This window comes from Delphinus delphis, chromosome 11 (genome assembly GCF_949987515.2).
Source record: "Delphinus delphis chromosome 11, mDelDel1.2, whole genome shotgun sequence".
In the NCBI taxonomy this organism is placed as follows: Eukaryota; Metazoa; Chordata; class Mammalia; order Artiodactyla; family Delphinidae; genus Delphinus; species Delphinus delphis.
This window is the reverse complement of record NC_082693.1, coordinates 1,879,732-1,903,419: the sequence shown is the minus strand read 5'-3', so window position 1 is coordinate 1,903,419 and position 23,688 is coordinate 1,879,732. Positions and strand designations below refer to the sequence as shown.

Genomic DNA, 23,688 nt, shown 5'->3' with positions numbered 1-23,688 from the left:
CCCTGAAGCGGTGGTGGGCTGGGCCACGTGGAGGAGAGGGTCACTGCTGGGACCCGGGTCACCAAGGCCCTCAGTGTATCCTGTAAACTAGGAGCGAGGTGACTGTTCACTTACCCGCAGGCCTCCTTGGCAGGTTTCTGGACCACCCCTGAGAACGTTGAGACACGGAAGCCTGAGGTCCGGCCAGCGGACACCGTCTGCTCCCCACCGGGCCTTCCGTGGGACTCGGGGAGAGACCCCTGGCCCTCTTCCCCAAACCCCTGGGCCTCCTCACCTGCAGAAAATACATCGTTTCTGAAAATCGTTGTGAGGATGGGAGGGCCTTTGGGTGGGGAGCTCTTTTTTTTTTTTTTTTTTTCGCGGTACGCGGGCCTCTCACTGTTGTGGCCTCTCCCGTTGCGGAGCACAGGCTCCGGACGCACAGACCCAGCAGCCACGGCTCACGGGGCCAGCCGCTCCGTGGCATGTGGGATCCTCCCGGACCGGGGCACGAACCCGCGTCCCCTGCATCGGCAGGCGGACTCTCAACCTCTGCGCCACCGGGGAAGCCCTGGGTGGGGAGCTCCTTGAGCAGTTCTGGAGCGAGGTATATGCGCTAAGACCCCCGTCCCACCCGATCCCCAAAGTGTAGGAGACACTGTTACTTCAGCCAGATCCTGGATTAGACTAAGAACGCTCAGTAGCCACAAAGGTAAACGCTCTCTGGAGACTGACAGAGTGAGCACCCCAGGGAGACGCTTCCATCTGCCTTGGAATAAAATGCTCAGAGTATTTCTCTCATCCTCCCAACCTGAAGGTTCTGGAAATGTAACACTGAGCAAAACACTTGACAGGGAACTTCTAGATGTTTATAAAACCTGCCGCGATGGTGATATTTTTCTGTTAACCAGCTTGCAACCATTTTTATGGGATCATCTGCTCATTAGCCCAATAATTTGATGACTTGAAAACTTTGCTTCATAAACGAGAAAATGTAAAGTTGAAGAATTAAAAAAGACTAAGCTCACGTCACAGAGCAACTAAGAGGCCACACCCGGTCAGAACCTTCCATACTGGAAGTGTCATATCCTCTCAAAACCCCTTAGTAGCAGTGGTTTTTTTGAGGGACAAATGGGGTTCCCCTTAGGAAACAGTGTTGTCCGAGAGGATGGTCTTGGGTGGTCCCTGGCGTTCCTGTCATTCACCCTTGTCATGGCCGTGCTAAGGCGCCGTGAACTTGGCAGTGAGTGAAATACCGTTCTCTGGTTCTCTTCGTGGGGAAATCCATCAGTAATTAGACTCATTTTTCAATTTCGTCACCTAGAAACAGAAAATGCCCATAAATCTCCCCAAGCAGACATTAGATGCTGCCGATTTAATTACCGATGAGTAAACAAGGTGATTCAGCCTCCACGAGACGCGCAACGCGTTCATCACCGGCTCATTAAACTACCGCGCAGGCGATCGTTCACCGCGAGGAGCGGGCGGGGTGGAGCCGGAGCAGGGGATCGCGGACACGTGCTTTCACGTGAGGGTGCTGAGCCGGTGCCGCCGGGGCGGGAGGGGGACCCCGGGGGCGCGGGAGTAACCCCGTGGTCGTGGCACCTCTGCAGACACGACTGTGACCCCGAGGCGGACCCTGTCCTTTCTCACCAAGACTGTCTCCTTCCCCCAAGTCCCCCCACCCGCCCCGTCCAGTAGGAAGACGCTCCCAAGCTTCCTCAGGTCGGTTTACCTACAAGGAGCAGGTGGGCGCTTTGGGAACCTCCCTGAGGTATAATTAGGGTGACTACAGTCTCTAGTTCCCCTGGGATCACCCCCGTGTGATCACCCCCCGTGTCCCCACTAATTAGTCACTCTCAAAGCTGCCCTTGTCTGACGGGTAAACCATATGGTCACCCTGTGCATCCCGCGGGGAGGGTACAGGTTGTAAGTCAGCACCGATGCGTTGATGGTCCTTGTGTTGAGAGGGGTGCTGAGGTCATGTGGGTCAGCAGGTGAGTTCATGGTGATGGCTGGGCGGTGTCTGCTGGGGGGCCCAGGTCGGGGGCGGCTTGGGCACCGGACACAGGTCAGGAGATGGGGGTTTGCACCCAGCACCGCTCCGGTCATCTCGGGGCGTCACTTCTATCTAACCCTGAGCCAGGTCACTCACGAGGCCTCTCAGTTTTGTGAGTCTAGCCTGTGTCGAGTGTACGTCGCCCTGCGGGACACTGGAGCCCCCTTCCTCCCCTGAGCTTCTGTGGTCCTGCGCTGATGTTATGAGATGGTTCTCTCTGCCCCAAAGAGAAGCTTTGGGGTGATGCCCGCCAGTACTTCCACAGCACTTTGCAGTTTACAGAGCACGTCCACGTACGTGGACGCCAGCACACGACGCAGGCTGTTGCCATGCTTCTCCTTCTATGGATGAAAAAGTTAAAGCTGACGTTAAGGGCCAGCGCTCTGGGCTCAGGGGCCCGAGGCGCAGCCCCGCCACGGCTCTTAGAGTCTGTGTGGTCTGGGCGAGCGGACCTGCCTTCCGCGTCGCAACCTCCTGATTCACGGGGAGGACTGATCTGCCGGCATCGCGATGTTGTGACGAAGGAAGAAAATAATTCGGTAACTCGTGCAAGGGACATGGGATCAGGGTCGGGATTGAGAACACCCAGGGTGACATTAGTTCTTGTTGTTATTGGTGGTGTTGGTGGTCGACGTCGTGGTAACCAGCTTGTAACCGGCGTGACGGGGACTCTTCTCAGGCACTGGGACCTGGGGTCTGTCTGTGACCCCAGCTTCCGTTGTCCCGTCTGCCGTAGGATTTCTGTCTGCAAGTCAGAGGCAGCAAGCAGAAAAGCAGGAACAATGAAGCCCGTGTTTGGGGAGGTGTTTTGCCACCTGGCACCGCGAGAACACGAGCTGGGAGCTGAAACTCCTCCCTCCTCGCCTCACATCCTTCCAGCAGGGGACGTAGCGGCACGAGGACTGTATTTAGGCCATCGCAGCCCTCATGGGCTCCACGGTTGGGGGAGGGGACCAAGCCCTCTGCGCTGTGCCCTCACTCGGGATGTTGGCCCTTCCTGGGTACCTGGGCTCCCTCTGTGGGTCCGCACAGGTCAGGAGACGCCCCATCCACACCCGCAAGGGCTGGGGTGCGTTCATCAGCGTCACAGGTGGATGTTCACGGCTCTGTGTTTTCCCATTTTCAGTGGGTCTGCACACCTTCTAAGCAGTTTGCAAGAAATAGCCAATTAGCTGAACTGCTGTGTGACCCTGTGGACGCTGCCCGTCCCTCAGGTGGAGGGAGAAGTTCTGAGAGGGACGGAGGGGAAGCCGGGGGCTGATGGCTGGAGGGGCGGAGGACCACGAAGGAAAGGTGGGGGCGGGAGGGTGGGAGGGAGGCAGAGGCCCGGGGCGGGGACCGGCTATTTTCACCTGCGTGAGACAGATTCGCTTCTTCCTCCTTGGATGTTTGGCGTCTTGGCTAAAAATGCCTCAAGGGAATGGTGTCTTGGGGACAGGGAGATGGAGAGGGTGGTGGCACTATAGGAGGCTTGGGCAGGGAGCTGTGCTCGGGCGGTGGTGATGGTGATGGGGGTGGAGGAGACGGTGGTGATGGTGATGGGGGTGGAGGAGACGGTGGTGATGGTGATGGGGGTGGAGGAGACGGTGGTGATGGTGATGGGGGTGGAGGAGACGGTGGTGATGGTGATGGGGGTGGAGGAGATGGTGGTGATGGTGATGGGGGTGGTGTGAGGAGGAAAAGAAAGTGGGGTGAGAGAAGTAGAGGAGAAGAAATTACCTGCCTTCCTGCTTCATGAAGTGGTCGTGACGCTCAACATAAAATGGAAGGCTCTTCATAAACTGTAATGTCCCACCCCTTGCGCTCTCGCTGTGGAAGTGACCGCAGGTCCTCAACCCTCCTGAACCCACGCTCTCGCTCCCGATGGGCACTGCTGTCGTCGGTCACCTCGTCCAGGCCATTGAGATAAGTCGCTTCAGGAGGCAAAGGGTTGTGGGGTTCCCAGATCCTCCAGGGAAAGGCTCGCGGCTGGGGGGCTGGGGTCCCTTCGGCTGTGGACCCAGGGCTGGGGGTCGGGGTCAGGAGCATTCAGAAGGCCCGGAACCTGGCAGACGGGCTCAGAGAAGTTTCTGGTTTGGTTGTGAAGTTGTGTCAATAGAAAACACACGTGAGGCCTTGGGCTCCAGTTTGTGTTGAAGTCAAGAGGCTCAGAAGTAGCTCGAAAATGGGTCATGCTACCTGCTGAGGGTCCTGGAGGCCCATGTGGGCAGGAGGGAAGAGGGGGCGGGCAGAGGGCTGGTGCTCTGGGCGCTGGAGAGTGGCCCAGGCGGGACCTCTGGGGATACACAGAGCTGCCTGGAGGGGGCGTGAGCCCCACAGACGCCTGCGGAACCCCCGCTGCACCTGCCGCAGAGCCGGGGCAGAGCCGGGGGCCATGCTCGATGCAGAGCCGCGATGGCAGCTGAGCCATCCCAGTGCAGACTATGACTCCTGATCCCCAAGTCGCCGGAGTCGTGTAGCTTCCCACTTTCCTGGTGACAAGGCCACAGCTGGGAAGATTACGCGGCTCGTCACGGGGAAACAGCTTGGCTCCAAAGCCCTTTCCCTCTGTCATTTTGCCCTCCAGTTAAAGACACCTCCTACCCAAGGTGACAAAGAGGCCTGCTTCCGCCCTGCAGGCCTCTGTCCCCAAGGGGACGAGCTTGCAGAAAACACACACATTGTCGTAAGTGCTCGAATCGTGTCTGCAGAGGGCCCTGCACTGAGTGGAGGGCCGTGGGGGGCCGGGGAGGGTAAGACGTCCAGACCAGGGGAGGGGCAGGCCTTGCAGGTGGAGAAAGGCCGGCCTGGCAGGGTTGCCCTCACCGCCCGTCTGGGTTGCGCGTGGTGAGCCTTCTGGTGTGGCTGGAGCACACGGTGCTGGCCGGACACGGGGCCAGAGGGACGAGTGGGTTCCACCGGGACCTGGGAGCCAGGCCATGGAGGCGAGACTCCATCCCAGGCCCGGGGCGGGGGTGGCACGGGGGGAGGTGGTTAGGCAGAGAATCAGCCTGGATGCCAGTAAGACCAGTGAGGAAGCTGCCTTAACACCCACACAGTGATGGGGGCGGGTGGAGGACAAGCCTTGGAGACAGGCAGAAAAGGGGGTCTGTTCCCCTGTGCCGCGTGCTGGTCTGCTTCCTTGCAAGAAGGTGGGCATTTAGGAGAGAGTTTTGAGGCCACGGCCGCATCCGTTTGGGAAACCACACACTAGCCACAGGTCATTAAGCAAATGCCCCCTGGTCCCCAGAAGCACTTCAGCTCTGAGTGGGAATACCTGTCACCACTCTGCTCCATTACCCAAAGCAAAGGTGATGTCCCGGAGCCAGTGACGTCCTGGGAGAGGGGGGACCGGCCGCGCCCTGATAGCCTGTGCTGCCCGTGGGGAGGGGCACGTGGCCACCCGTGAACTCCAAGGGGCGGCTCAGCAGCCCGTGACGACGGTGCAGGACACCGCGAGCACGCAGGCAGGCCAGGTCTGCCCTGGGGGCTGACAGCTGAGAAGCAGCCCAGGAAGGGGCCCCGGGGACGGGCAGAGATGCCGTCTGGGGGACGGGCTGGCGAGGGGCAGGCCGGCACCTGGACATCTGAGCCGCCCGCTTGACCCTCCCAGGGGGGCAAGGCCAGCCTCCAGAGGAGACGTGAGCTGAGCGTCTCACAAGTGGGTGAGTCGCGGCCACCTGGCGTCACGGGCGAGGGCAGAGCAAGCTGTGCGGGAGGACAGCTTCCGGATCTTTGGGCTGAGCCCCTGTGAGACCAGCGACCCGGCAGAGTTTCAGCCTCCGGGGCCACCAGCCTCGACAAACAGGCGACTGTCCTTTCCGAGGCTGCTTTGCTCTTAGGTATCCCGTGGTTTTGTCCAGCCCTTCCATCCTTTACAGGAGTCCTGGGTGTTAAGGCCAGACCGCCTGCACCACCATAAGGCCCTTGGGAAGGGCCTGCCTCGAAACATGGTGGACTTGAAGGCGTTGCCTGCAGCCGCCTCCCGCCCACCGCCTCGTGCCCCACCCCAGGGCCCCAGCCTTCCACCAGCTCTCTCGACAAGCAGCTGTCCTGGCGGCTTCCTGACACGTGATCCCGGGGAGGGGGTAGCTGATACAGGTTCAGCCGTGGCCTCAGGTAGCTTTAGATGAAGACCCTTGATGGTTAGAAAATCTTTAACATCCAAAGGAATGCTTCCTTTTTTTCCCTTTGTGAGAAAATAAGTATAACAGAATTTGCCGTTCTAACCATGTTAAAGTGTCCACTTGAGCGGCATGAATGACGCTCACGTTGTGCGGCCATCACCGCTGTTTCTGCCACTTTTCATTCCCCGAAACGGCTCCCTCCTCCTCCAGCCCTGGGAACCTCTAATCTACAGTTTCCGTGAATTTGCCCGTTCTGGGTGTTTCACAGAAGTGGAATCATACATCCCTGTCCTTTGAGGACTGGCTTCTCTCAGCACAGTGTTTTCAGCCCTCACCCGTGTTGCAGCGCGTGTCAGAACTTTATTCCTTCTCAGGTCTGACTAGTATCCTGTGCGTGTGTTCACCACACTCTGTGTAGTCCTTCAGCCGCAGAGGGAAGGAAAGCTCTCTGAGTGTGAATTTCCACAGCTGGTCTGTTACAGAGCAGGTACCTGCTGTTTAACACAGACGGTGGGCGTCGCCCAGCTGCACCACGTGTGCAGAAACATGCGTGCTTGAAGAGACACGAGCGTGCATACGTGAACAGACCTGGCGGGCGCTCCCTGATGGCCGGGTCCGGGGAGCTGTCGCCTGGCACCGGCTTCCCTTACCAGGAGGGAATGTCGTGTTCTCCTAAAGCACACGCAGTCATAGTCCCGTTAATGAAGGATTTTTCATTATCAAACCTGTCTGTGTTTATAGGGATCCTCAGAACAGCAAGGCAGGAACTCTGTGTTCTCTCCACGTTTGGGAATCGGCTGTGCCTGTGCAGAGCTGCGCACAGACCAGGGACGAGCTTGACAGAGGACTCTGGAGAGACTTTGGAAGTGGTATTCCAAGTTCTAAGAAAACCAGGGGGAAAAAAAGCACTCATTCCTCTTCTCCAGTACAATCTCAGGCAGAGCCCAGGATATGAAGCCAGCAGGTCACCCGGGCGAGTCAGGAAGCGACGGCTGCGCCCTTTCGCGTGTGCTCTCTCTCCACACCCCATCCTGTGGGTTCCCCAGACTGGAGTCAGCCGTGTAGGGTCCTCGGGTTAAAGTGGCCACGCTCTGGTTCAAGGCGGGGGCAGGGGGGAAGCCCCACCTTGTCAGCCTCCCCCCGACCTGTACCCGCTCCCAAAGCAGCCCTGGGAAGCCCAGGGCTCTCAGCAGCATCGTGTTTTGTTTTGTTTTTTCATGCTTAACTAGCTCTTCTACCGATGAGAAACAGACCAGGGAGGTAGCGTGATTTCCCGAAGACACAGAGCCATTCGGTGTCAGAATCAGGATTGTTACCATCCACAGATAACTGAGTCTGCCGTGAAGAGGCTTACAGTGCGGGTGAAGGGCAGGACGTGTGGACGTGAGGAGAGCGGAAAGCTCTGACGGCCTGTGCCCACCAGGGCCTCACAGCCCACAGGCATCCGGGAGACCTCGTGACCCCTGGGAACCGAGGCGCTCCCTCCTCTGAATCCCCTCAGTGGGTCAAACCTGGGAGTGGATGTGGGCCCGGGTGCCAGTGGCGGCCCTAAGGAGAGAGCAGGGAGAGGGGAGGGATGGGGACACGGTGACAAGGAAAGGACGCACGGGGCGGGCGGGGTTGGGGAATATTGTCGGGAGGGAAGGGGAGGTGCTGGGAAAGGGAAGAGATGGAACCACTTGAGCGACGAGGTCCCCACTCCAGCCGGCTGCAGCGGAGGGTCCTCGGGAGCCCTGGGCATCCCCTCGCCCCCCACCCGCAGCTGTGCGTGGCTGCGTCTGGCGCGACCCAGCCTTGTCCTCATGCCTCCTCCAGCCTATTCAACCTCGACCCACAGTGGGGCCTGGAATCAGGCTGCCCCAGGGTGGCTTCCAGAGTTGCCGGGGGTTCCCGAGATCACAGAAACGGCGGGTCCCGTGCTGGACCTCGGTGCGTTCTCAGGGCTCTGGGACCCCCAGAACCAGGCCCGAGGAGGCCATGAGGAATGTGAACCCATGAGGCCAGAGGCACCCGGACATCAGCCGGCCGGAGAACGGCTTCCACAGCTGCACCGTTCTCCACCCCCGGACGTTTCTATGGCAACACACAGTGTTTTGAAAGGATGACCAAGCTGTTTCACTTGTTTACGTTTTCTTGTTTGTTTTTTGGCTTTGAAGAGAGGGGTGGAATTCATTCTGTAAGGACACCCGTGCCCCTAACGTTAGAGTGAATACAGCACTGCTCACAAGAGGTGCCACACACGTGCACACCCACGTTCACCCACCTCGCAGGTGACTGTGCCCCAGACTTGGTGACCACAGGCCCTTGCTCCCTCCCTGGGTTCTTGTCCGGACCCTTCTTCCTGGCTCCTGGGCCCTCTTCAGTTCTGTCTCAGACCCTTAAACCTCGTACTGAGGAGTCTGACCCACTCGTGTCTTAGGGGGTCAGCGGGGCCCGGGAGGCAAAGAAACGAACGCACCTTGGGCCTCGGGTCAGGAAGTCCAGCTCATCCTGCATGCTCCACGTGTACCCGCCAGGCCTTATCTCATCAGTGTCCTAGTCTTTCCGCTGGGAGGTTACTTAGATAACCTCTGAGGTCCTTTATCTCTCAGACCCCATGGCTTTAAGCAGGACCCTGTCACTTCTCCTGGGAGACAATTCCCAGGACGCGGAAGCACTCCCTTGGGCTGAGGTTGTCCCGTAGGGGATGGACCCCAGCCTCAGCTCTCCTCCGGTCCACACGATCTCCAGGGCCACCTTGTCCAGCCGCCCCTGCGAGCCCACCTCTACGTCCAAGTCCAGGAGCTCCGCCTTGAGTACAGAACGCGGACCCCTCCTCTTCCTCAAGGCCCCACTGCAGCGAGAGGGTCCTCCACCCACAGTCACCGGGTTAGAAACCCCGGGGGGGCCGCGCCCTTCTTTCCCTGCCTCTTCTCCGACCCCCACGTGCAGCCGGAAAGCGAATCACACGCCTTCTGTGTCCCAGGTCCCCCTGCTCATCTCCAGTCCCCCGTCTCGGCCGCGGCTCAGGCCTCCACGATCTCTGCGTGGGCCACCCCCGCCCGATTGCCCCATCGTGACAGCGCCAGATGGCAGTGCACACCACAGCAGGGCCGCCGTCTCCTCAGAACGGAAGCCGAGTGTCCAGGCCCGGCCCCAGAGCCCCTGGTCCCCTTGCTCCGGCCCACCTCTCCAGCCCGTCCCCTCCCCAGCCACGGCCTCCACACTTCCCCCCTTTACCTCTCTCTCCACCGGATGCCTGACCCACCCACTCCAGCTGACAGCTCTCCATCCTCCCAGCCTTCCCTCCAGGGCACAGCTTACCTGCTGTACTGGACTCTGTCCATCTGTCCCCATTGTCCCCAGAGCTCCTGGAGGTCAGTTTCTGAACCCTTTCTCTTGAATCTCCAGCACATAAACATGTCCGTGAACGGCTGAGTGGAGGACTCTCTGCCATGCCCGTGGTTCCTTCTCGTCTCCACCTGTTATGTCACATGCTGTAGATTAGGGAGTGGGCCTCATGGGGGAAACTTACAAAGGCCGAGGGTCAACAAGAGAAGACACACGTCCCCAGGTCCTCCATGTCACAGGAGGTGCAGCAGGTCTAGGACGCGCCGGGGCTGCGGTGTGAGCCTGCACGGCAGTGGAGGGACCCGGGACCCCTCCTCCCCCGTGGCTTTCTCTTTTCATAGAGGAATCAGGAAGGGAAGGCAGCCTCGCAGATGAGGGGGTAAACACACTGCTTGGTGCCGGTCGGGCGGGGCTGGGGGTACCGCTGTTTAAGGAGTTGTCTGAGACGCCAGGACGCTTGGAGCCCTGGGGTATGGCTGTCCTCCCTGCCGCGGGAAGGGGTGTTCGGAGCTGGGTTGCTACCTGTCCCAGAAAGCTCACTGTGCAGACGACCCAGAGGGCTCTCCAGCATCGTGTCCAGGGACTCAGCTGGTTGTGCCTCACCAGTGACGTGTGACTGATGGAGGCTGGTGGGGTGAATGCATCTGGCACGCAGGCGAACACATGAAAGCCCCTGACACAAATGGGTACCCAGCTTACCTTTGTTTCCCTTCTCATCCCTGCTCCAACTTCGTGAATTTCCGCAGAGGTTTCTGGGGGTGCAGAGGAGGTGGCCCTGTCAGCTGGGGCTAAACGTGGGCGCTCTGAATGGTCTCGGGGGCGGGGGCTGAGTGGCTGGACAGCTCACCTTCCGCAGTCGTCCTCAGGTGTGTCGCGCCCTTTTGGAACATGCATTCCCTTTCAACAAGGTCCTGATGTACATTTTTATCCAACATCACCTGCTTTTTAAAGACCAGAGTTCCTACGCACTGCCGTTTGTTCCTGGGTCGCAGACCCCCGGGAAGCCACGTCCCAGACCAACTTCAAGATGACGGAATGGGTGGGAGGTGAGGACAAGCCTGCCTCGGAGAGGCTGGTGGAGTCCCCCCCTCCATCCCCTTCCCCTGGTTGCCGCTTGTCTGGGCCTCTCTCAGCACGTGGACCAGTGGTTCCTAAACGTCAGGTGCTTCAGAGACACCCGGGGAATGGTCTGGAATGTGCACTTCCAGGCTCCATGGCCAGAAGATCTCCTCCAGTAGGTCTGGGTGGGGCCCGGGGCTCTTCCCTTTTTAACTTTGTGTCCCCAGACTTCGTCCTGAGCTGGGCTGGGTGAGGCCGGCACGCGCTCAATGTCGCAGGGTTTGGGGAGGGTGGGCAGAGCAGATGGGCAGAGCACGGGGGGCGCTGGGACCAGCCTGACCTCCCTGCAGGGTGGGCGGCAGGCCGTATGCCTTCTAGGGATACGGTGGGCGTGGGACCTCGGGTCTTCAGTGAGCCCCTCCTGACTTGCAGAGGGGGAGAAGCCGGGTCTAGGGTCTGAGGTGGGAGCTTCCTGGACGCTCCCACGGAGACGAGCGCAAAGCACCGGTGTGGGAAGGCCACGGCCGCCCCTGCCTGAGGGGCCTTGAAGGCTCTGCACCGGGGGCAGCGTGGGAGAGCGGCTGCTGCGGAGGGTGGGGTGCCGGTGAATCAGCCCTGAGTCGGCTTCAGCCAGCCGGAGTCAGTCCTGCCGAGCGTGGGCTCCAGGGACAGGGCCACATCCTACAGCAGAGCCCTCTTGGAGAGGACAGAGTGTGGACAGCGGAATAGCACCGCCCCTCCACCACCCAGTGCCCGCCCTCATCCTGGCAATGCTGGGGTCCCTGCGGATCCGGTCTCGCTCTTTGGACAGAGAGTTCTGTTTCCTCACGGAAGAGGGCTCGCAGGTCGGGGTCAGCGCGCGTGGGCAGCTGCCTCTGTTTCAGCAGCCGGCGGAGGTTTGCATGCTCTGCTTCTTGGTGGCCGGGTACAGAGACCCCGGCTGTAGCTTCAGGGTTGGTGACTCAGAACTGTGGCACTTCCCCTGCCCTTCTGTCTCAACCCTTCTCAGCACCAGCTCCCATCCCGGCATCCTTGGGTCCCCTTAGAGAAGGCATCATGAGTTCTCTTCTGAGAAGTACGAGGAACTGCTCACTGATGAACTGAGATGTTTCTCAAAGATGTGCGATTTTTCACCACCCTAATTTCTGCATTTTAACATTTGAAGACTAAAAACCCCCTTCCTGCCCAGTGGATCGGAGCTCTCCTGTGGGATGGACCGTGGGGCTCGGGATGTGGCCTGGGGGTGTCCCCCTGATCCGACCGTGGAGGGGCCCCCTTCTCCTCCACCACCTTGGGGGACCTGCTGGGTCAGAATTTTCCAAATCCCCAGTCTAATGACTCCTTCTCTCTCTTCTACTTGTGTTTCCTAGGAACGGGTGGAGTATCTCTTTCTCATCATTTTTACTGTGGAAGCATTTTTAAAAGTCGTAGCCTACGGGCTGCTCTTTCACCCCAACGCTTACCTCCGCAACGGCTGGAACTTGCTGGATTTTATCATTGTGGTTGTCGGGTGAGTACAGCCACCCCTCCCCCCCTCCGCCACCCTCGCCCGGTACCGGCCCCTTCCCATCCGTATCTGTGTCTCTGGTCACAAGGGCCCTGGGCTTCAGGCCAGACGAGAGGATCTATTAAACATCACTTTGGATTCAGACTGTCTCCAAAGGGAGAGGAGCGTCACCTGGAGCAGCGCCGGCCACCGCTCCCACCTGCACACGCGTGCACACGCACACACGCGCGCACACACACACACACACACGCGTGCGCACCGGTGAATCCGGGGCCTCCTGGTGGAGCCCAGGGGCCTCTGTGCGGTCAAGGAGACGCCCCAGCTGCAGGTCTCCCTCTGGGCCTCACCCGGCACAGCAGCCCCTGGGCGCCTCCCCTGCGGTGTGGCCGGGTGTGTCTGGTTAGGCTGGGTGGGAAGGCGGCTGGCACCCGGGAGCCGGGACACCCACCTGCACCTCTGCAGGGTCCTGGCTCGGCGGCTGCCGGGACCGGACAGTGGGACTAGGAAGGGCCGGGGGCACGGGGCCACCCGCTCTGCTGCAGAGGCCAAGTCAGCCTACGCTCAGAAACAAAGCGGCGTCAGGAAGCTTCAGGAAACGCTGGAAGTGACGATCTCCTTATCAAGGCATCGGTAACTTCAGGAAAAGATTCTCTGTGGAATGTTTGTACAAAGAGACCCGCACGCGCCACGAGAGACACAGCTGACCAGGCTCCAGTCACTCGTCCGTCTGCGGAGGGCAGGGTGCCCGAGCCTCGGGGCTGACCTGGCGCTACTTCAAGCCCACCTGCCGTTCACTCCCTCGCTGTCCCCACAGCCTCCGGGGTCAGGTCAGCGTGGTATTAGGCTCCTACCCCAGGGGGCCCTTCCCAGCTGCCCCGGGAGGATGTTGCGCTGGTGGCTTCCCCAGAGCGTGCCCTACTCAGAGCCTCGTGGGCGCCCGGCCTTTCCTGCAGGAAGTGACGGAGCAAATCAGGGCCATTTGGGAGCGAGTCCCCGTCTCCGGGCGTCTGGAGCTGTTTCCGAGTTTTCGCCGCTGTCCTTTTTTGCCTGGCCAAGCATGACACGCTTTGCATTAACATCAGGGACACTTGGGAGGCATGAGGGACACGGAAGTTTCTGGACTCTGCCACGTGCGGATGTCAGGGTGAAGCTGCAGATCTGCGAGAGATTTGCTGCTTCTGTTCACTCCAGGATAAACAGAGTGACTGACAAATGCCTTGAACTAACTCAGCAAACCGTGGCAAAGTCCTTTAACGCGCTTCTTCCCGATACATCTAAATCCTTTTCAATTCAGCGTCGCCCTCAAGGCCCGAGTCTCCTGGGAACCTTTCACACACTCACAGAAAGAGCCCAAGGAATGAGATCTGGTGCTTCTGGGGCCAACAGAGAGGAGAGGCGCCTCTTGGGGCAGAGAAGCTAAGTCTTCTCCCGTCTGTGGGCTGAGTTGGCATTGGTCTATATGATGCTCTGCCCCAAACGTGGCCTCACCTCTGCGTGGGATGGAAGCAGGAGACACAGGTGGACCTCAGACAGGGGCCCGTCCCCCACTTGCATGGAGCCGGCTCCTCCCGAGACTGCCGCGAGCGGACTGCTTGTGGGTCAGCCCAGATCCCAGCCACGTCTCCCCGGGCCCGGGCCGTCAGGCTGAGGAAGAGAGGGACGCGTCCGGACTCGGCACTCTCCCAAGGGTGCCTCCCTCGACTGTTTGTGACGTGGAGGCTACGATGCCAACGCTGGCTCAGCTTGTGGTCCACCATGACCCTCTGGCTTTTTCCCGTTGATCTCGCAATCGGCCACATTCAGCACCTGGTTTCTCTTCTCCAAGGCGCTGGTCTTTGGGGCTCTCCATCCAGTCTAGACTCAGCCCATCCTTCTAACTCGGAAAACGACACACCCGCATGGAGGGTGTGGCCCAGCCACCTCTCTTCAGCTGTGCCCTCCCATCCCGACCCCTTACACGGATGTGCCTTTGCTTCCTCGTGTCTCCTGGGAAATATCTGCTCACCTTGGCCCCTCCTGGGCAGCCTCTGCCCTCCTGCAAACTAGAGGGAGTCTGCCTTGCTCCGGGGGAGGTGGGCTTGCCCGCCTGAGTGCCGGGCTGAGGGCCCCTCTCCCTTCCCTGCCTTGCCACCCAGGAGGCCAGTGCCAAGGCATTGCCCTCCCCTCACGTGCCCCATTCCTTCCGGAAGTGGAGGAGTCTTCTCGGAACAGTGGGGACATGGGGCTGCTGAATGGATGTGGGAGGACTTCAGAGCCTCTGTGAGCTACTCCCCTCCACCCCCATCAGGCGATCGGGGGGCCTCCCCGCACCCCCGCCAGGCACTCGGGAGCCCTCCCTCCGCCCCCATCAGGCACCCGGGAGCCCTCCCTCCACCCCCGCCAGGCACCCGGGAGCCCTCCCTCCGCCCCCGCCAGGCACCCGGGAGCCCTCCCTCCGCCCCCATCAGGCACCCGGGAGCCCTCCCTCCACCCCCGCCAGGCACCCGGGAGCCCTCCCTCCGCCCCCGCCAGGCACCCGGGAGCCCTCCCTCCGCCCCCATCAGGCACCCGGGAGCCCTCCCTCCGCCCCCATCAGGCACCCGGGAACTCTCCCCACAGCCCCGCCAGGCACTCGGGAGCCCTCCCTCCGCCCCCATCAGGCACCCGGGAGCCCTCCCTCCGCCCCCGCCAGGCACCCGGGAGCCCTCCCTCCGCCCGCATCAGGCACCCGGGAGCCCTCAGCAGATGCACCTGCTCAGACTGTCTACTCCAGCCTAAGGGGCCTCTCTGTGTCTCCAGCTCCCTCCCAATGTGGGGCCCTGCCTCTCGGCTCACAGGGCCTCTAGAGACCATCGTCCTCTCTGACAAGCTCTAACGTCCAGCTAAGGAACTGCCAGACACACCGCCTGGAGAAGGTCCCTGGCCCTTAGGCACCGGGGGGCACCAAGCAGTGGTTTCGCCTCTACAAAGCGTGACTGAGGAGAAACACGCCGGCCCCTGCAAGCTGAGAACACGTCTGAGGCCCATTCCTGAAATTTCTGCCCCTTCAGGGGTTAAAGGAGAGGATGGCTGTTCAATCTCTGTTCCCTTCCCCGAATAACATTTGTGAACATCTTGTACGTTGATAAGCGTGTTCCTTTCTTCCAGGAAGTTCTAGGAACCAAATCTGGTTTGGATTTGGAATGTTGTTCAACAGACTTGCAAACTGGTGTCCACGTCCTGAGTTTCTGTGATCCAGGCTTCCATGGAAAGAACATTTCTCTGCAGAGAAAGGACCCCGCTTCCCCCACCCTGGAGACCTCTGCCTGGGATGCGAGGTGTCACCAGCGAACACATGGACCCGTCGGACTGCCGAGCTGGGGTGAAGGAACACAGAGCAGGCAGGACATCAGACGCGGTCTGGCCACAGAACCCACCGTGCAGACACAGCCTACTCGGGGTCCCCGCGTGGAAAACAGACCAAAGGGAAGCCACTCATCCCTGGCCTCGCTGCCCGAGACGTCCCCGAGGGCTCTCCGGAGCACGTTTTGCAAATCCCTGTTTAGACCAGCTCCCGCCGCTGGGCCCTGCCTGGGTCTAAGCTTCTGCTAAGCCCCCAGCTGCAGCTTCCCCGTTCCCAGCCCCAGCCCCCTGGGGCAGGGGTCATAGAAGCCCCAGCCTGTTCCTCAAGACCAGGCTGCCCAGGCCCGGTTCAGGTCTGCTCCCTGGGCGTCTTCCTTGGCCCTAGGCACGACCCAGTGCGCTCTTCTGACCACGAGTCAGTGGGACGTCTCTAGGTACAAAGACAAAGATGGTCCACGGGGCCCTTTCCCATATTCTTCTCGGTTCCCACAGGTGGCCCAGGATCCCAGACTCCCATTCCCGTACATTCTCTGCATGTTCTAATCCCTCCCGAAACCTTTCCGAGGTGCCCTGTGTTCCCCACAATCCCTCCCCATTTCTGGTCTTAGCAAACATTTTCTGTAAAAGTCCAGATACCAGATTTCCGCTTTGCAAGCTTTGTCCCAGCTCCTCAGCTCTGTCGAGAAAACATCAGTACGGAGCGGGTGTTGCTGGGTCCTCACCAGATTTATTCCAGAGCAGGGAGCCTCGTGCTGCCCTAACCCCAGCACCGGTCCCTCCTTCTCTCTCTCATTCTCCCCGCGGGTCCTGCTGCCCTTGCCGTCTCTCAAGATACGGCCCCTCCCCTCCAAATGCTCGCAGGCCAGGAGAGGAGCCCTGCTTCCTCTTATTCTGCTTTCAGACCACCGCCCCCCTCCTCCCTAAGTCCCTCCAATTCTTTTTTTTTTAATTTATTTATTTTATTTTTGGCTGCGTTGGGTCTTCATTGCTGCACACGGGCTTTCTCCAGTTGCAGCGAGCAGGGGCTGCTCTTTGTTGTGGTGCAGACTTCTCATTGCGGCGGCTTCTCTTGTTGCAGAGTATGGGCTCTAGGTGCACAGGCTTCAGTAGTTGTGGCTCGCGGGCTCTAGGGCGCAGGCTCAGTAGCTGTGGCACACGGGCTTAGTTGCTCCGCGGCATGTGGAATCTTCCCGGATGAAGGCTCGAACCCGTGTCCCCTGCACTGGCAGGTGGGTTCTTAACCACTGCGCCACCAGGGAAGCCCAACCCCTCCAATTCTGATGCTTGTGTCCTCAGACCCTCTACCCGTTGCTTCTCCAAGTCGTGGTCCTCCCACGCCTTTGAGTCTCTCCTTGGCTGTGGAGACACGAGCTCTTGGCCAGCTCCTCCTCTCCATCACACACTGTCCCGCCATCAGCCTCCCAAGCTTCTTGGTTCCTTGACGTCTTCTTCCCCAGGGATCCTGACTCTGTCCTGTCTCAGCTGCCCACTCCCAGGGTCGAAGTCAGGATCCCCGCCATGACCGCGAGCCACATCCTCTCCATGGCCTCGGACCAGCTTCCTGCTCTCCTGAAAATACCACCCATCCTTCCTGCTCCCTCCGTCCGGCGCTGGACTCCGACGGTGCCCTCCTCCTGCCCTGAGGTCGTCTCTCGCCTGTGTCTGCACTCAGCTGTTACTTCTCTCTTCGTTTCCTTGATCACTTGCAAAAGCACCAACTCCGACCCGGTCCGACCAGCTGCTACCTGAGCTGTGCCCTTGGGGCGGGTAGAGAAACGCACAAGGCTGAGCCGATGTGTCACTTCCCCTCATGACCACCTCCTCCCAGAGGCCCTGGGTGCCTGGAAACCGTACTGCACCGCCTGGCTCCATTCACACCACACTTTCTTCTGCGACCCCTTTATGCCTTTGCCTCACCTTTCAAGCTTCCAGGACTCCCTCCCCTTTCACATTCCAGCTGATGGCTTGCTACCTGATTCGCTGAGAAGAGAGGCGCCGTCAGAAGAGGACTTCCGTCTGTTCCCACACCTGCATCTGAACCCACAATGCACCTCCCTCCCCGGGACCGTGATGAACCGTCCTGGCTACTGGGCTCGTGCCCCTCTGCGGGCATCCTGCCCTCCTGCCCACCAGGGGTACGACCCTTCCAGCCACTGTCCCCTCACTTCTTTACTGCCCATCGTCTGTCTCTATTACATGATTTCATTTAAAAACAAGCAAAACGATTCCACGCCCTCTTGCAGGAACTAGCTTTTCTCTTCTCCTACCTTTTTCCAGCAAAATTTCTCGGGAGGGGTTCTTTCTACAGGACCCTCCCCTCCAGCTGCGGTGGCCACTGAGCGCTCACTCGAGACGCACTGTGTGTGGAGCACAGCAGGTCTCAAAGATGTAGCGCAAAACGCAGAGGCACAGACACCTCACTAAAAACTCTATTACTGGGCTTCCCTGGTGGCGCAGTGGTTGAGAGCCCGCCTGCCGCTGCAGGGGACGCGGGTTCGTGCCCCGGTCCGGGAGGATCCCACATGCCGCGGAGCGGCTGCGCCCGTGAGCTATGGCCGCTGAGCCTGCGCTCCGCAACGGGAGAGGCCACAACAGTGAGAGGCCCGCGTACCGCAAAACAAACAAAACAAAACAAAACTCTTCATTCCAGCTGAAGTGATCCTATTTTGGTTATGCTGGATTAAATAAAATCTATCCTCACCGTCCATTTCGCCTGTTCCTTTTTCACTTTTTTAGCGTGGCTACTGGAAAATCTACCTTGCACACACGGCCCACACCTGTGCTTTGCACCGTTTCTGTTGGACAGAACCGTCTGGAACTCTCCTCTGTCCCCTCTGGAACATGTGTCTGTTACCTTTGTCCCCGTCACTCCAACATGACAGGTGTTGCCAGGGTCCGAGGCCGGTGGTCAGTTTCCTGTCCTGGTGGCTGCGGCACCACGTCGGTTTCTGTGGGGCCACTCGTCTGTGCCCAGGCTCAGATCGAAGCCAGGGGCTCGTCGGGAGGAGCTGGGACGTGGAGCCAGGACGCTGGGAGGGCAGAGGCACGGGCCCTGGCGGCAGCCTCCACCTGCCTGACGCCCTGCCTGGGCTGCCAGTGCCGCGAAGCCCGCTCGATGCCAGCACAGGGCAGGCGGGACCTGCCCTGAGGGACCGTCATCCAATGGGGGTCCCGGACCCTCCCGCACAGCGGACTGATGGTGGCTGGAGGTGCCCGCACATTTCGCCTCCCAGCGTCCCTCGGAGGACTCGGAGCCCCGCTGGGCCGGCAGAACGTCCTGACGCCCCCTCTCTCCTTCTCTTGCAGGCTTTTCAGTGCAATCTTAGAGCAAGCCACCAAAGCCGACGGGGCCAACGCCCTGGGAGGGAAGGGGGCTGGATTCGACGTGAAGGCGCTCAGGGCGTTCCGCGTGCTGCGGCCTCTGCGGCTGGTGTCCGGGGTCCCGAGTAAGTAGCCTGGGCCTGTCGGCCGCGTGACCTCCTCACCGTCCCCCAGTCTCCCCCCAGCCTGAATTGCCAAGGAACCTGATTTCACATACACGGAGGGTTTTCTTGAATGGGTTCCTTTGCTCTAAAGGTCCCAGCTCTGCTGTGAGTCCATTAGAACCCACTGTGGCCCCCGCTCCTGTGACCGCCTGGGGAATCCACAGCCTGGTGGAGACAGCTGCACAGAGAACAGCCCCGCGGCCATCTGAGCAGCCCCGTCCGCCACCCCGGCCGGGGCTGGGAGTTTACATACATTTGCAGCAGAAGAGCAGTGAGCTGCTCCCCAGGCTCCCAGGGCATGGGAGCCCATGGGATTATCTCTGCTGTCTGTATTGTTCCACAGAACGGTGGTCAGTTTCCTGCCCTTGTGTCTGCGGCACCACGTCGGTTTCTATGGGGCCGCTCGTTTGTGCCCAGGCAAAAAAAGCATCCGTGCATGTTCAGGAAGTTCTGCTTTGCCACTTCTGCCAGCCCTCTCCTCCTTTCACATCACGTGGGGCATCTCCGGCCACAGAAGCCCTATTTTTGGGCTCGCCGCCTGTCAGAGTGAGAACTGCTTTTCCCTGAGGGGGGAGGGCGCTGGCCTGGAGACAGGCCCGGGGACGGCGCCCCTTCTCCCTCTCCGGCAGCAGCCCCCCATGGTGGGGGGCCCCCCAGCCCTGGACACAGAAGGTCAGGCTCCCAGCGTCCGCCCCGGCAAATCCCGGCCCAACCTGCTCCCGGGCTGAGTCCGCTTCCGGACCTCCTGCCGCTGCTGTTCAGCTGGGGCTCACTGACCTGGTTCTGGACGTGGGTGCTGGGACGTGTCACCGTCCGCTCAGCGTGAGCAGGTCTGGGCCCTAACTCGAGGTGGAGGAGACCCCCGAAGCGGGCTGCAGCCAGACGAGCTTGGAGACAGGGCCGGGCCAGGAAGGTAGAGGGGGCCTCTGCACGCCCACCTGTCCACCTGCACGGCCACCACTCAGTGGGTGAAACCTCTCAGGGTGCAGAACTGTGGGAACACGAGGGAGGGATCTTGTATCGACCTGTCCAGTGCTTTCCGCACCCACGCAGGATAGTGGAAAGGTCCTCCCGGAGTAACTGAATTGACCACAGCAGAGCAGAGAGAACCAGGCCTCCTGAGTGAAACCAACTCTCCCCACGGCACCGCGTGACCTCCCGTAAAGAACTGCGTGCGTCTTAGACGCTTACAGGCCTGTCCTGCCTCTGCCGTTACCTTATAAGCCCCCTGAAGCCCAGAGCTGTGCCCTGCGTTGTCTCTGACTCCTGCCTGATGCTCGCCTGGTCTCTGCGCGGGGCAGGAACTCCCTGGGTGGGCAGAGGAAGAGTGGGGGTCCCCGGGCAGCGGTGGCCTGTGTTAACTCCCAGCGAGTGTAGACCGTGGCCCCTCTGCTTGGCCTTAACCACTGGGCACTAAGAATGGCAACAGTGTCCGTGACGGCTGAGACCCGGGGCCCGTTTGCAAAGCCTAAATTATTTGGCTTTTCGTGGTCAATTCGCCATCGCTCCATAGGCCAAACTCAAGGAATGAGAAGTCAGGGCGGGAGTCGGTTCGCTCAAGAGTTTAAGGGGTTTAGTATGACGGTGCAGCCGACGCGCCGGTGGCAGGGACTGTGAGCTGAGCCCACACTTCAGCCCAGCACGCTGCCACGGGCGTGATGCTGTGTGTGCGCTCTTTAGGGCCCACAGCGTCAGGGCACCGTGCAGGGCGTGAGACGCGTCATGAAAATAAGCATGGTCCCTTCCCTGGAGGAGCTTGAAACTCTAATGAGAGGACACCAGGCAGCTTTTGCTGCAGGAAAAAAACATCCCAAACTCTCGGTGACTGAAAACAAGAATCACGCATCCTTGGTTCGTGTTGCATGAGGGCTCCGGGCCGGACCAGCTTCCGTCGTCACCTCATCCCAGAGCCCAGGTTGAGGCAGCGTCCAGCGTGCGTGCCTGTGGCCCTCACGGCACGGGGCAGCTCTCGCCAAGGGGCACACGGTCAGACCACACAGGCGTATTCTAGGCTTTTGCTCAGCCCGGTTTATATCATGGCTGCTCACGTGCCAGTGGCCAGAGCAAGTCACGCGGCTGCCGTGGTCCCAGAGGTGACAGGACACAGAAGCGTGCTGTCCATACAGAGCGGCACAGGTGAAGGGCTGTGGTCACAGTCCACTGTCCCTCAGAGACGGAGGGGGTGCTACTAACAGGACTAGTTACGGTGGCGACTCTGGTGCGGAGGTTCCTAATCAGAGGTGCAGGGGAGCTGGATCCCGTGGAGTAGCCGGGGCTTCTCCACAGAGCAAGCTTCGCGGACCGCGTGCCGTCCGTGTGCGGTGCCGACGGCAGCTCCGCACTGCGGGGCTGGGAGCCGCTCCACCGAGAGGGTGAAGACGGGACTCTGCCTCTCGGGTGTGAGGCCCTGCTGCCCCGCCCTGGATTCAGGGAGACGTTCTGTCAGTGAAGCTGGTGCTCTTGCAGCCATGGGGCCTGCAGGTAGCTGTGGCTTTCCCAGACAGCTAGCAGCAGGGTCTTGTTTTCTGTGGGTCACTGGTGAAAAGGGAAAAGCTCTTTCGGGGGCTTCAAGGCAGGGCTGACCCAGCCTTTCTCCCTGGGAGAGCGTCTCTGCGACCTTTTAAGTAGTGACGTGTGTAGACCCAGGTGGCTAAGTGCCCCGGGCTGGTCTGGTTGATCTCGTGGAAGACAACGTCACCGACGTCTCCCGCCGCAGACCTGGACGGAGGCCTCCCTCCTCCGATGCCACAGCCTTTGGTTCTCCTCCCCGCCGCACCGCTCCCGTCTCCTCCTTCTCTCTGGACCTGCCGCTGCCCGGCTTTCTCCCCCATGGCAACGCCGAGGCATCTCTTATTGAGACCACCGGGGATCTCCACGGTGCCGAATCCAGCGACCTGTCTCGGGGCCGCTTACCTGACTCTCTGCAGGATTAGATTCAGCGGGTGGTCCCTCATCCGTGAGCCGCATCGTCACCGGGCCTTGGGGACGCTGTTCTTTCTCAGCTCTGCCCTCACTCCACTTGCTTTTCCTCGTGGGAATCGCGGGCTGACTTCCCCTCGCCTTCTCCTCCTCGTGCTGCTGGGAGCGCCAGCTCCGTCCTTGGGCCTCTTCTGTCTCTGCCCCGGTCCCTGGTGGTCACGCCCAGTCTCGTGTGTGGCCTGTGAGAACGGCGAGCTGCTGCCGCCCGCACACGGCCCTCTCCTCCGAGGCCGGACCTGCGCTGCCGCCTCCGTCCCTTCGCTGCCGCCTCCGTCCCTTCGCAGGAGGCCTGGTAGGCGGCGCCCTGAGCTCACCAGGTCCCCCAGAGCCTTTCCCGTTTGGTAAAGGTCAGCCTCATCCTTCTAGTGACTCAGGCACAAATCCTTGGCCTGTTTCTTTGTCCCACCCTTTGCTTCCAGGCCCTCAGAGCATCCTACGAGCCACACCTTCCAGATACTGTTTCCTGCCACCTCCGTGTCCACTGCAGCGCCCACCACCCCTCACCCGGACCATCACCGCCGCCTCCTGGCAGGAGTCTCTGTTTTGCCCTTTGCCCTTTGTCACAGCCGGGGCTCAACACAGCAGCCAAATGGTCCTCTCAAAATACGTGCCACTGTTCCGGGCTCCCCACCTCCTAAGAGACAGAGCCCCTCTGCAGCTTCCGCTCCCCCCCACCCTCCTCGGCCCCCCCCACCAGCCCCCGCAACCCCCAGCTGTGCCGCAGCAGCCCGAGCCCGCCCACGTGGTGGGACCTCCGTCTGGGCGCCCTTCGCACGGCTGGCCTCGCGGCCTCGGCACCTTCTCCGGGACCTGTCCCACCGCCCGTGTCCTCTGCCCACTTCCCCCCTTTATTTCTCCTACATCTCTCTCCACCGTCTTGCCCTCGTTTATCTGCTTGTCACCCCTGGCCTCACGAGGACAGCCGTTTTTTTGTTTTGCTCACTGCTGTATCCTCAGCCTCTACAATTATCTACAGAAACGCCAGGTCAATCGTTGTGGGGTGACTGGGCCCCTCATGGGCTCCACGTGGCCGGGACACAACACCAGCCCGCCCCTAAGGGACGCTGGTACTGAAGACCTTCCGTTCACGGGCGCCTCCTTTAGTGTTTCTGAAGGGCTTTTTTCTTCTAACTTATTTGGTCTTCACGACAACTGTGTGCTGTGTAGCTGTGCTCATAGGTAGTACATAGTCAGGTGCTGCTTCTGTAACAAACAGGCTAACTGGGTGGTTTGCGGGACCAGAAACTCCAAGCCCAAAAAGTTACTATTATTTTTTGCGTCCAGATGTGTATTAAATGGCATTGAAATCTTAGGGTCACAGATCATGGAGGGAGAGAGGTGCTTGTGAGGGTGCAAGGCCATGAGTCATTTGTTAACTTTTTTCAGCAAAGCCCACTGAGTACCTCCTTCATGTAGGACTTCACTAGCTGTCTCAGAAGATACAGAAATGAGTCCGACACTAAGAGTGTTCTCAAAAAGACTGAATTGTCAGAGAAAATGATGTTCATAGAAATGAAGGTAGAGAACAGAAATTGGAGATGTGCAAAAAAAAAGTTGAGTACGACGTGTTGAATTCTGTGACAGGTGTGCTTTGGGGGACTCTGTACCTTGGGGAGTGGGGATAGAGATCAGGACAGGCTTCTTGGAGGAGGAGGACAGACCTTGAAGGGCAAGTGAGGAGGGGCCGCCAGGAAATCAGGAGGGAGGAGAGAGGGTGGCTGAGGCCCTAGAGTTGTACACAGGGAGGCTGGGGATCGGGGGGTGTGCATCTCACTGTGGGTGCAGAAACCAGCTGACGCTCTCAGTGAGACGCTGTGCAACTAAGCTTTGATCACTTTGCTCCATCAAATTCCCACAGTAAAG

General features: G+C 60.1%; 1 protein-coding gene across 1 annotated transcript in view; it reads left to right on the top strand.

Annotated features, from left to right (window-relative positions):
• The window catches only part of CACNA1C (calcium voltage-gated channel subunit alpha1 C), a 457,945-nt gene that overhangs the window by 263,462 nt on the left and 170,795 nt on the right, over nt 1-23,688 (top strand). The window contains exons 4-5 of the mRNA XM_060024050.1: nt 11,904-12,043; nt 18,668-18,807. Coding sequence (XP_059880033.1) covers nt 11,904-12,043; nt 18,668-18,807 — 280 coding nt within the window. The remainder of the gene's footprint in view (nt 1-11,903; nt 12,044-18,667; nt 18,808-23,688) is intronic.